Source organism: Antedon mediterranea, chromosome 10 (genome assembly GCF_964355755.1).
Source record: "Antedon mediterranea chromosome 10, ecAntMedi1.1, whole genome shotgun sequence".
NCBI classification, from domain to species: domain Eukaryota; kingdom Metazoa; phylum Echinodermata; class Crinoidea; order Comatulida; family Antedonidae; genus Antedon; species Antedon mediterranea.
The window spans coordinates 15501318-15515294 of NC_092679.1; the positions used below are offsets into that span (position 1 = coordinate 15501318).

General features: G+C 32.0%; 1 protein-coding gene across 1 annotated transcript in view; it reads right to left on the minus strand.

Moving 5' to 3' along the window:
- Window positions 1-13977, minus strand: part of LOC140060596 (serine/threonine-protein phosphatase 2A 56 kDa regulatory subunit gamma isoform-like) — a 38896-nt gene that overhangs the window by 13496 nt on the left and 11423 nt on the right. Inside the window, exons 4-7 of the mRNA XM_072106877.1 lie at window positions 13379-13578; window positions 9766-9876; window positions 7560-7652; window positions 5055-5185 (exon numbers count right to left, since the gene is read on the minus strand). Of these exons, the coding sequence (XP_071962978.1) occupies window positions 5055-5185; window positions 7560-7652; window positions 9766-9876; window positions 13379-13578 (535 nt within the window). The remainder of the gene's footprint in view (window positions 1-5054; window positions 5186-7559; window positions 7653-9765; window positions 9877-13378; window positions 13579-13977) is intronic.

Sequence of the window (13977 nt, forward strand, 5' to 3'; positions counted from 1 at the left end):
ATGATATGTATTTATTTATTATAACAGTTCCATTGGTGATTTGAAATATTGATTTTGGAACAAGGGATATCATCAAAAAAACCACAAGTACCGGTACAAGTTATAAACAATACTAGACAAATCTATAGTCTCTCAGTTGTGGATATTACATGCATTAGGGCAAGAGGTCAGATATGGCATTTCTGTTTGCTTTAAAACAAAACATTTAATCTATATATAAATTTACGTAAGGGCAAAATTCGGTAAATCGCGCCTTACTTCTAGAATTTTCACTCGATGGTATGTAAAGTTGGTTCGTACTTTCGGTACTGATTTTAACCGCCTGATGTAACCCTGTTTACTAATTAAATTGAGTTAGATAATTAGTTATTGACGATTAAAACGAATTTAGGTTCAACGATTTGCCCCAAATAGGGGTGTTTTCCCGATCGTGGTATACACTGTCTAATGGATGTCCATCTTGAAAAATACCCGCCAAAAAAATGCGAGGAGGCTTCGCATTTTTCTATCTCCTCCTACGATAATTGTTTTTAATAGCTGAAAACCGGTTGAACAGCTAGAATACACCATCATAATGTTGAAGACAGGCCGATTTTCTTTAAAAAATACTATTTTGATAGATTTAATATACGATTATACAAATGTATTGATTTGCGATGAATGGAACATCCCAATCTCTCAGTCTGCCAGAGTTTGGTTTAACACAAGTACTGTAGGTAAATTTATGAGCCCTTGGTTTAACACAAACGGTAGGTAAATATATGGGCCCTTTGAGAATAAACTTGCAATACTTTGACAATACTGTAAATACCTATTAACTATTTTTCATTTGAATCGAACATTTCTTACTGTGAATGTTCGTACTGATAGATGTAATATAAAAATATATACAAATAAACTTTATTACTGAGACTGTGGATAGGCTCTACTGTTAGATATACAAATAAACTTTATACTGACAGTTCCTTCTCAACGTTTGTATTAATTAATAATTACCAAAAATATAAACGTCGTAGTGGTGTATCGTGACATGTACTTTAATATTTCAATCGATTATGACAGTGACAGTTTTAACAAAGTATTAAATCGCAAATGTTTTAGGCCTACTGTATTTAGAGGTATATTATTTATACAGTAGGCCTATAAAACATGAACAAAATATTTCGTTACTCAGTGGATAAAGAATATATTTAAAAATTGTTCCTCTTTGTACCTATCCGCTTTCCCATCCCTCAACCCTAATGTTACATAGCGAGGAGGCTTCGCATTTTCCTATCTCCTCCTACGATAATTGTTTTTAATAGCTGAAAACCGGTTGAACAGCTAGAGTACACCATCATAATGTTGAAGACAGGCCGATTTTCTTTAAAAAATACTATTTTGATAGATTGCTAGAGTACACCATCATAATGTTGAAGACAGGCCGATTTTCTTTAAAAAAATACTATTTTGATAGATTTAATATACGATTATACAAATGTATTGATTTGCGATGAATGGAACTTCCCAATCTCTCAGTCTGCCAGAGTTTGGTTTAACACAAGTACTGTAGGTAAATTTATGAGCCCTTGGTTTAACACATACGGTAGGTAAATATATGGGCCCTTTGAGAATAAACTTGCAATAGGTTCGGAAAATGTTAAAAACCAATTTCTATTATTTGAATCGGTAAACAGTTTCCATTTATTATACATTGATAATGAAACATGAAATATTCCTATTTATGTCCCTCGAGGTTCATTACAATTTATATTTAGTAGCCCCACGGACTTCATCTTAGCCACTCCCCCGAGTGCTAAGGCCAAATTTATGATACCCTACTTTCTATGTAAGTTTAGTTACAGTTAGTTCTTGACGATAATACAACGAATTTAGGTTACACCCTTCGGCCGCGAAAACGTTTCTGTACAAATATGATACCGATTGGCTTTATTTCATTCAACAGCGACCATAATCTCGCCAATTACAGGATAGATAAACTATTTTATTATTGATGTGCTTATAAATTAAGACTCATGTAAACAGCTTGATTACATCATTTTACAGACAAACGAAACTTTTTTAAACCTACTGTTTCAATAACTGAGTATAATACTGTATACGTTTTCATAAGTAAGTGCATATACATTTTCGTGTTTTCATTGACGAGATTGTAATAGTAACTTCAGTAACTATTACAGTACTTTTTATTATACGACACAAGACAATTGTATCTGACAGGTACGTACATTATTCTAAAAAATAAGTCTAGATAGATCCCTTAGGCGTCATAAATCACAGGCCAACAAATCAGTAGGCCTACTCATGACAGAAATTCGACCCAGTTTGGTTCACACAAATGTTTACAGGAATTTCAACACCACAACCGATGATTTGCCCTAAATATTTAGGTAGACTACAGTTTAATTTTTCACTGAATAGGAGCTTGAATTTCCGATTTCCATTTCGCAGAATGTCTAGGTCTATTTTATTTAGTTTGGTTCTTATAATATATAAATACAATCAACTTTATTACTGCGGTTCCATCACCACCACCACGTGCCGCCCAATTCCCGTACATACATTTCCATTTCTCCCTAATTTCTTTAATCCACATAAATTAATTGTCCTTTATGGAATCCAGTATTGGTTTTGTTGTCTCTATTTCTGAATACCCCAATTAGGAGGACACTTCCGTTTTTGTTTAGTGTCCCAAAAAAGTCCCCGTCCGTGGATTCTACTGTATTCGAGAACCATCTGTGAGCACCCCTAGATGGTACGCGAGCGAAGCGAGCGTGCCATCTAGTTACAGTAAATATAAAAAGGCATACTGCGAACAATTTGAAACAAATTTCAAGTCTGTGTGACCATTAGTTACCGAGATATGATGATAGAAGGTCAAAGGTCAAATGGTCAGAAATGGCATTTCCAGTCATTTCTGGTCAAAATTTTCCATTAGATTAAATAGAAATATGTACCTTACAAACATTTTAAGATTAAAACCAAGTCTCTACGATTAGTGGTTGCCAAGATATAAGTACTTGATAGCATAAGCGGCCATTTTGAAAAAGCGCCCCCAGCGAATGAAAAACGCGTTTAGAATTTGGACAACAAGTTGGAAGTTGTTCGTTGTGATGTCCTTGATCACTTAAAAGTGAAAAATCAAACTTGGCTAAATATATGAAGTAAAATACAAATGCTGCCTGACTAATAGTTATGTTTTCCTATTCCATGGTGTACAACTGTACAGTAGGTCTGTTTTACCAAGTGCCTGTTCAGACCTACAAGTTAAAATTAGTATATAGCACTTACAATCCATACATACCAGTTGTTCACCTTGAGCAGTGATAGTAGCATTACTTTATCTTAGTCTCAACACTAACGCTAATGAGAATGTGACTTTGTAGTCTGAACACATCCTTAAATTGGATTTTTGTTTTGATACTGTGTAAATCAATGAAAAGTGTAAGTCTGAATGGATTTTTTTTGTTTAATTAATTTTATATTTCTTATTTTAATTTCTCAAAAACATTTCAGATTCCATAATACAGTGTACAGCACCATTAAAACTGACTATCACAATAACATAGAAATAAAAACAATTTATACATTACAAACACAAATCCATTTCTCAAGTTCTGTCTACACTATCAAACTAGTTTGACAAAAAATGTGTGTTGTGCCTAAATATGGTAGTGATATGCCCAAACATGGTAGTGATAAGACATCATCATGTTCATATATTGGCACATCACATTTTTTTTGTCACATAAAATTTGATAGTGTGGACAGAGCTTTACATAGTATTTTTTTCAAAAGATTTAAATCTCTCTCGGACAATGACTCCTGTTTCAATTTAATATTTATCCAAAAATCTAAAACTCTTTATACATATTATATAACAAAATGATAACAGCACCAATACCAGCAAAAAATGGTTTGGTAAACAGTTGACATCATTGTATATTAGAACACAAGAAATGCAGACACTTGTTAATGTTATAATATCCAGCTTCCATAATAGGGACAATGGGGAAAGTATTATGGACAATGTCAACATTATACTGCGGTTACTGCAGTAACTACATATTGTAAACCTGTAATACAATTATTGCAGTGACTACAACATAAACTTGTAATTGGATGATATTGAAGCCGAAACCTTTTTGATTTTAGATAGGACAGTAGAACAAGGGGCCATCAATTCAAATTAAGAAAGCCAAGAGCCCGACTGAAAATCAGAAGCCACTCCTTTTCAAGTAGAATTGTCAACACATGGAACAATCTATACCACACTACAGTACTAGCAGAAAACATTAATGCATTCAAGGATCAACTAAACAAAGACAGAGCAATGGGAGATAAATTTTGCTACCAATTCTAGTAAATACAGAAGCAATGGAGGGCGTTTAAAAGGCATTTGCCTTAATCATGAGCCCGAAGATTCAAGTAAGATTCAAGTAAGAAAACATAAAGGGAAGAGTGCCTGAACAAACTAAAATCTTACATTATTGCAGTATAAAACATAGTTACTGCAGTAACTGTAGTAGAATAATTTTGACATGATTCAATACGTTGACATTATTTGCAGTACTCTAACACTTAGTACAACACATACATTCAAAATTAAGAGTGTTAAATGTGTTATCTAATAATAATTATCCAACGAGATTACAAATAACTAGTATAAGTAAATCATAGTCTTTTAATTAACTTGTTTTATATATTATTGTATAGATATGTGTTTAATGTAATACTTTGTAACGTTTACAGTATATTTTTTATTTTAGATTATTAAAGGATCCCAATAAGCTAATTGGCTTTTTGGGCTATCATGGAAAATCTTTTATAAATCTATTTATTTGTAATGTCAGTAATTTATGTTATCACTTTGTATGCATTTTTTATGATGATTTTCCTAAAAAATTCAAATCAAATCAATGGAACTATAATACAGAAAAAATGACAAACCAACCAAAACATACATAGTTGAGATCTTTATGCTTTGTACTGAAAACAGTACTGGTGGTGAAAATAAAATGTGATGAATTATGTTAAAACGACCTTATACTTACTTATAAAATATGTTATTAATATGTTTCCTTATATAAGCCCTGAGACCTAAGAATTTTCCGTAGATTCTATGCAATGTTGTTTTAAGAAAGTCTCTCTCTCGTGGATCCTCACTGTCAAACAAATCTAGTAACTAAATAAAACAAACAAATGTTATTAGAAATAGAACGAAATACGAAATACGGGCAGATAAAATCCAAATGCCATGATGCATTCGTTTCCTTTTCTTGTATATTTTAGGCAAATTGCCAGGGATAACTAAAGCGAAGTCAGTCATTAACCTCTCTACACAAAATCCTAAACAAGCTGGATTTTGTTTTGCTATAAGAGAAAATCTTGACATCTGACCTGTGCGTTTTTCGCTGTTTTACTTTGCTGCCAAAATCCGAGCACTATTTTTTAAGGGCAACCATGTTTAGTTTTTTTAGTTTAATTCAAGATGGAAACAGCAGATTAATTTAATAATTTATATCTCATTTTATCCCTAATTGTATTTTATATGGTGAATAAATTTATCAGTATTGAGTAAAAAAGAATTTTGTTTATCAACAAATTGACCCTGTGTCAAAATCATATTACTTATGAGCTCACATGATAACAAAAATGAAACAAATTTTATCTACAATTTCTAAGTTAACAAGGTTCATATTTACTGTATGAACGAGCAACACAGATATGAATGATTTGTTTTCCAGCTTTGAAACTCAAATATATCAAAATGAGATGCAAGGTAAAATTGTACAAATAAAAATGTCATTATCTACCTATAATCATTTATCATATCCGGATGCATTGTACACTTTCATACATAATTTATCTTCTTTAGCTACAAAGAGGCATACACAATAATGCCAAAAATGGATGCACTAATGAAAAGGGACGTACTGTATGTAAACACTTATATAATAATATAATATTAATGTTGAGCTCTATAGATCTTTTACCAAAGCATGCTTCAATAGAGTTGTATTTAAATTTCGCTTCATAGTGAACTAGTTAAATTTTTTTTTATACTAAAGCTCAGTCTACATACAGTATCAAACTAGTTTGATAAAAAAAAGTGTGCGACCACATATGATAGTGACATCATCATGTCCTTATGTGCACATAACATTTTTTGTCACATAAAGTTTGATAATGTAGACAGAGCTTTACGGTTTCTTTCTTGTCGAGCTGGTAAAGTTTGATTCTGACATCGACACAACACAAAGACCACCATGTAATTAATTTTACCAATCACGATGTGGTGTACCATCTGAGCTGTTGCTTGTGATTGGTCAACTCACTTGCATGGGGCATACAGTAAGCCGTTGCGTCCTTGAAGTGGGAACTAAGCTTTGAATCTATGAGTACTACTTCTATTAATAAGGTAGCAATTGAATAAAACTATTGACTTGCTTTCGGAAGTTATTGATCTCTGTGTTTAGACAAGACTCTAATGAGAGGAACATAGATCTTCTGAACATTAAGAATGAGCTGTAATGATGTTTGACAATGTACAGTTTACATAAATCCAGTTATTGCCGATTTCACTCAATTAAAGTGAACAGAAAATGCTAGATTGTGGTTAATGAGGTCAAATTAAGTATTTTAGAACAGAATCTTATTTATCATATCAACTGTCTTGGCGGACAAATTCTTTTAAATATTCTATTTTAGCCCCTTGAGAACTTCGGTGGATATGTGCGCTTAATATTAATCTTATTATTATTTTCCCCACTTTTCATCTCCCACAATGAGACTCTTTAATTTTATATCTTATGACTCCTATAATAATAATTACGATTCTACTTAATCAATTATATTTCAAGAAAACATTTTAATGTTTATCTTTGAATGATATTGAAATTAAATTTTATTATTCTGTGTTATTATTATTACTAAGTTGTATTTCTCAAAATATTCATTAAGTATTCATATTTTAAATTTAATTCTAAACGTATCTTCTTTAATCAGTGTAATAGGAGAAGTACTAGATATTGATTAACTCCACTTTTTTTTAATGCCTGTGGCCTGGGTTTTTTCCCTCTTCCATGTATTAATTTTATGTATCTTTTTTAGGCAAAACAAATGAAATAAAAAAAAATTATTTTTTCCATCTTAATTTCAATAGAATGATATTTTCCTTTCCAAAATTCTACCAGCTAGATAAAAATATCTTTTTATTTAAAAAAGAGGGAATAAAATAATTATACTAAACTAGACCTGAGCTTGGCATTAACTTACTTTAAAAAAGCTTAAAGTTTCTAGACTAAGACATCTGCATAGTGGAAGAGCCTTTGCGGTGGCAGCTCAAACTCTGTGGAACCATACCAATTTCAATCAGACAGTGTGCCTGCCATTCTTTCAAGACCCAGTTAAAGTCTTTTCTTTTCAAACAAGCTTTTCTTTAATTTAAATTATTGCCATGATCTATTTAATTTATGTACAGCGCATTGAGAACTTGATTATATGCGCTATATAAGAATAAACTATTATTATTCAATTATAAATGAAATTGGACTTACATTTTGAACAAACTTCTGATCAATATACTTCTTCGCTATACTTGGCTGAAAGTCAGGAGATTCAAGAAATCGCAAAAAGAATTCATACACCAACTAAAAAAAAAATAAATAACTGTTAAAGATTGTCCCCTGGATGGAAGTCAATGGGTTTTTGGTTGGATTTAACAGTTTATTTTGTCTTTTTACTGTATATTGTGAAATGGCCTATTGAAAGTCTTGATGCCATGAGTAATGACCATTGGAACAATTGATAAAGGACATTTACCCTCTCCTCCTATCATAGTGATGGGTTAAATTAAAAGAGCTTTGCACATGATGAAATTTATTTTCACCTATTTCATAATGTTCCCATACTTGGCAATTCCTCAAAAACAATTAAACAATTCGCACCAGTAACTGTAGTAAATTGTAAAATGCAGAACTATACCTAAGCATGTGTTGTTTTTTATTAAAGCCATCTGGAATAACGTACCATTAGTAATATGTTTAGTATAAATTTTCTTTAGTTCTAAATAAACAATAACTTTGACAACGGAAAGAACGTCTGATTAACGTTGGCGATTTCGTTTCAAATCAACGCCAACTTCTAAGTATTACAGATTTGAAACTTATTTATCGATTTAAATCAACGATCATTGCGCAATGTGTCAATGTTCTTGAATTAGGTTGATAACTTAATTCTCGGCATTCAACAATTTATGCTCTAATGTAATAAGTATCATTCACAATGGATAGATGATTGTTTTCATTATGACCCGATAACCTAGATGTAAACAAACTATAATCGCAGTTCTTCTCAGTAATCAAATGCTGCGATACTTAAGACATTAACGATGGAAAAGCTTAATTAAAATGTCAAACATTATTCAAATTTTGATGGAAATAGTTGTAATTAAAAAATTTCTTTTAAATAAGAAACATCTTATCAGTATATATATTTAAGTATTCTACAGTACAACATTTTTGCATTGGTTTGGTATTTTTTTTTTATTTCTGGGCAATAATAATAATACTTTAAAAAAATTGTTATTATATATTTTAATTACCAATTGATATTTCAACTGATTATTGTTTGCAATTGAAAATATTTAATTTAATATTCAAAGTTTCAAATTAATATCCTTTGGATGGGACATAAAGTTGTTGGTCATTTATGCATACAGTACACAATAAAGAACTCCAAGAAGAATTGCCGATTGTCTCCAGGTATGCTGATTGGGCTGGTGCTTAAGTGCTGGCTGCCGTGGGTCTGTATATCCACAATTCCATGGTTCGATCGATCATAATTTCCTCTATTTTGCTTGCATCAAATGTTCAAAAATTGTTTATACTGTATGATGTAATTACTGTTTGTAGTAACACATTTTTGGAAATTATTTGATTAAGAATATCAGATTTGTCCATGAAATAGGCTATAAAAAATATTTGTGAATCATTAACAAAAACACAAGTGACGAAAGCAAACTTGTTTCGGCATTATATATTCCAATCTCCTCTAAGAAACATAGGCATTTTTAGTGCTTTCAACTCCAGCTAGACTTTGTAAGGTCACATTGGTTAATTACACCAGCGAAAAGAAGGCAACACAAGGGAAGCTATGTAGAATAGAAGGTCTGCCTGTGGACACAATCTAATTACCCAACGCATATGTTTCCATTCTTGTACCAGGTGTAATAAAGAAACTCAACAATAAAACGTACAATATAACATATGAAATCTACTGAATTAGTATTTAGTATCACAAGATTGATCAAAATTTCAATAACAAGTAAATATTAATGATAAAAATAATAATTGGGTCTTTTTGTGTGTTTTTTTTTTAAGAGATGGATTCCAATAACAATCGTTTTAAGAAGGTAATATGGAATATAAACAAATATGAATATTTTTTATTTATAAAATTTAAAATGTTATACCACTGATGAAGTTGAAAAAAAAAACAAACATTAGAAATTAATGATATTATGATATTAATTATTGTAAATAAAAATGGTGTTTACATCACAAAAGAGAAAAAAAACAATCGTTTCCTTCTAAGTATTATTATTATGTTGTTATCCATTAATGCACTAATAATTTTTAAAATCATGGAGTGCAATTATATTTTGGTTTTCAATATACAGACTGAAGGAGTAATAGTACTACTACTGTACTACTGTTACAATTTGTCAGTCATCACAAATTGTTTAAAAAAAAACTACGATACCTGTAGGTGTGGCCACGCAGCCTCTAATGTCGGCTCGTCTTCCTCGGGATCAAACTCGGCGCCCGATGGATTTGAAGGTGGTGGCAAAGTACGGAACATGTTCACAGCAAACTGATGACAAAGCAAAAAATATTAAATTAACTTATTTTAAAAATTGTAAAACGTTCAGCAACATATATGATTATATATTATAATAAATATAATTTGAAACGATAAGATGAAGAAATCTGTGAGAATAAGAAAAAGCCAACTGCGATTCGAACACGGAACCTTCTGCTTGATATGCATATGTCTCAACCATTAGATAAATTCAATTGTACGCATGTGCATAATATAATATTTTCATTCATTTTCTTACGCTCAATCTAAAGTGTAATTTGTTAAGCTGGACTTGGAGGGTATTCTCTATTCATTGACCATCCTCAGCACTACACTTTCATTGTGTATAATATCATTGTGTTGATATTTATGTTAAAAATCAAAATTTTAAAAATAAACGTAAAATTGATACTTTAAGGCCCATTTACACTAGGAAGATAATGATCGATAAATATGCATTTTTCATACATAAATCAAAAGATATCTAACAAGTTTTCATGCTATAACTATATGATAACTATCTACTGTATGCTTCCTTTGATGAAAATGATATTTCACCATCATGTCCAAACAAATGACTTCATGATTGATAAGAGCAAAATAATATTGTGACAATTTAACGATTTGATTGACACCCTAAAAAACGGTGTAAAATAATTAAAACAGGTTTTAATAGTAGTTTTTTAGTATCAGTAAACAGCGAAACAAAATTGATGGTCAACCTTATTAGTGCGTGTGAAATAAAAAACATTGATATCAAATCTCTCATAAACGGTGACCATGCAATTGTAGGCGTCTGAAGAGTAGAGAGCTACTAGGAAATGTATTTATAACGGACAGAATAATACATATCTGAATCATGTTTAATTAGTGAACATAAAGAATAAGATGAATTGAAAAAACAAAATTAGTTGCGACATCACGATACCTTTTCAAAGGGCATGTTCGATGAAAAGGTTAACAACGTGGGCACAAAGGAATAGATGCAACATTTTAAAATTCAAATAAACATTACATGATCTTGAATGCTAATTCCTCGGAAGTTATTTTATATTTATATCAAGAGTTTGAATAGGTTATTTTGTAGTTTCTAATAAAGTTAATCACTTCCATAGAAAAAAAACACGAACAAAATAATGTTTTTTTTTACAAAATAACATAATAAATGATTAAATTCAAACAAAAATCCAGTGGCTGGCAGCCAATTTGACCATTTTTTGCTTTAAATTACAGTTTTTTCAGGTAAACAAATTGTTTTTAAACCCAATTTTTGGTCAAAGCGGATAACTATTTTGTGACACTAAAAAGCATATTAAACAAAACAAATTTAAAAAATTATTTTTCAGGGGGACAATACATCTTTAACTTTGCCGATCTTATTAAGATTTTTCTACAAAACGGTATTTCTCATTTCTACTATTACTAATAATATAAATTGTGAATATATAGAGTAGACGTGTTCGTTTCAAAGCAGGAAAACACAAACAAAGCACCCACACTGGTAAGTCTCCATAAACTGTACCATATACAGAAATGTTGATTAAAGATACTGTAGGAACTAAACCCTGGTAAACCATATTATACCGCCTACAATAGTGATGATTACGCAGTTATCTAAGCACCCACTCTACTGTATCTATCAGCAGATTTCAATTTACAAATTGTTATTCACAAGTTTCTGTTTCTTAAAACAATAACAAAGGAAAGCGAAACAATGGCATTGTCAGGAAGGCAATGTGGTCAATAAGAAAATTGAAACGAGGATGACAACCTTATTAAAAAATGTTATATTGAGATGAGCAATAAAGTTACTTATATTAATGGATAAGAATAAGTACAGCTCTTTGTTTTTATATACAGGGCTTGCCCTATAGTCTTCCGAAACCGGCACTGGATGTACAGTGGATCAGCTGTACTGTTACACGTGCAAGTACAGTACAGAAAGAAATTACTGCTTCGTATATACGTGTCAATTACTGCCACCAAACAGTGTAGCCACCAAACAGTGCTAACCTCCTAGTCTTCCTAAGACGGCACTGGGTTCTTTAAAGTGCACACACGCACTTATCAGACTAGGACTACTGTACCACAATAACTATTATCAAGGAGAGCCTTAAACCTGGACCATGGCTTGTGGCTATGGTTTGTTGCACCCCTACCTTAATTGTGATAGGAATCGACTATCTGCACAGTTAACCATGCCAAATGGCACGCTCAACCATGCATTCATTTATCTTTTTACGGTTCACTTTGTATTTATAACCAGAATAAAGGTGTACAGTCAACCTTGCCGATAGAAAACAAGGATTTAGACGATTGACCATGCTTTGACGCACAGTCGACAGCTATCCTCCATATAACTAATATAAACTATAAGAATGGTTGACCTTGCTGTCAGAAAATATATAATATATTTACATACAGTTAACCAATAGCTATATTCCTGTATATGCACAACTGATACAAGCATATTGCACAATTATTCACAGATAATACTACTGTAAAATGTATGATGATGCTACTGTATGAAAAAAAAAACTAATCACAACACGATCGTAAACCAATTGGTTAGATAGGTTGTTAGTAATTAAATTTTTTTAAATATACCGTATATTTCGGTGTATAAGTCGCACTTTTGACACGCAAATTTGACCTCTAAATTAAGGGTGCGTCTTATACACCGAACATAAATGCCTCACCACACAGATTGTACATAGCCTAGGCCTAGGCTATCGTCACCTCGTTTTCTAGGCCTGAGTAGGCTAGGCCTACTAACGTAACGGCAACCTGCTTCTGCCTAGGCCTAGTTTTCAAGTCATTTTAGCATGATGTTATACTAAATATGATGAAAAGATTTGTTCATTATGGCGCTCCGATAAAATATCATTTGTAAACGTTTACGTCGTACGATTGGAATAGTATTTATTTATACAGTAGTTATACGCACGACCGCCGTACCCCAAGCGCAAGCCCTTCTTTTGGTGGCACATGGTGTACGGTATTCGACTAGTATATTCTCCAGGTGATTATAGCATGGACCTAGCGTACACACTTCTCGGATACATAGATACTAATCGAATACGATTGTCCGTGAAAACGTGCGCCCTCTCGAAATGATCGAGCGAGGCTAGCCCACACACGGTCATGCACTCGATGTTGCGGCGAAACTCATGAATAACAAGTTAGAAAGAACTTGTTGATACTAGGTAAGAAAAAACCTAAATAAAGGACGCCGTTGTAGATATAACAAAATATATTATTACAATAATATTGATTACAATTTAAAAAAACATTGTTTTGATGAAATATAAGGTGCGTCTTATACATCGACGATATAAAAAATACCGATATTTTACTCTCAGTTGGGGGTGCGTCTTATACACAGGTGCGACTTATACACCGAAATATACGGTACTTTTTAATTCAGAATGGGAGCAATGGGAAGAGACAAAGAGAATGTCAAAAATTAAGCTTGCCCAACATGCAAAATGAAAAACCAACGACAAAACAATACCATGTGAACAGCTTCAGGATATATTGCTTCGGTTATAACCCCACGTTGATGCGTCACATACTCGACGAGTTCGTTGAGTGACGCTCTCTTGATCTCTTTCCATTTCAGATCGCTCAACGGATCTGAAATGAAGTCGAATAAAACTCCACATTGCCGCAACTTTTGAATAAACAAATCTTCTCTGTCACCAGGTGAGGTTTCTAAAAGAAAAATAAATTAAAAATAAAATAGGTAATAGAACTAAAAGTTGTGCAAAACATATGGCACAATCCGCTGGCAGTAGCACAAGATATACAGTATATTGCCTTTATTTTTATGGTAAATGAAAAAAATACTGGTAGGTATATAACCTTTTGACTTACTGTAAGTACAACAAATATGTTGTATATTTTAAAAATTAAACTCGCATAAACATCACTTCATTACAAATCAACATTCATTACGATCAGGATGTCAGCTTATTAATGTTCCTTTGATACTATTATAATGTTAACAGTGATATCTGCCAACTCAAATAAATTTTTTTTAAATGAACTTGTAACAAGCCGCGACACATCTTACAGTATGCCGGCCGCTTTTAATACAGTTGAACCTTACTA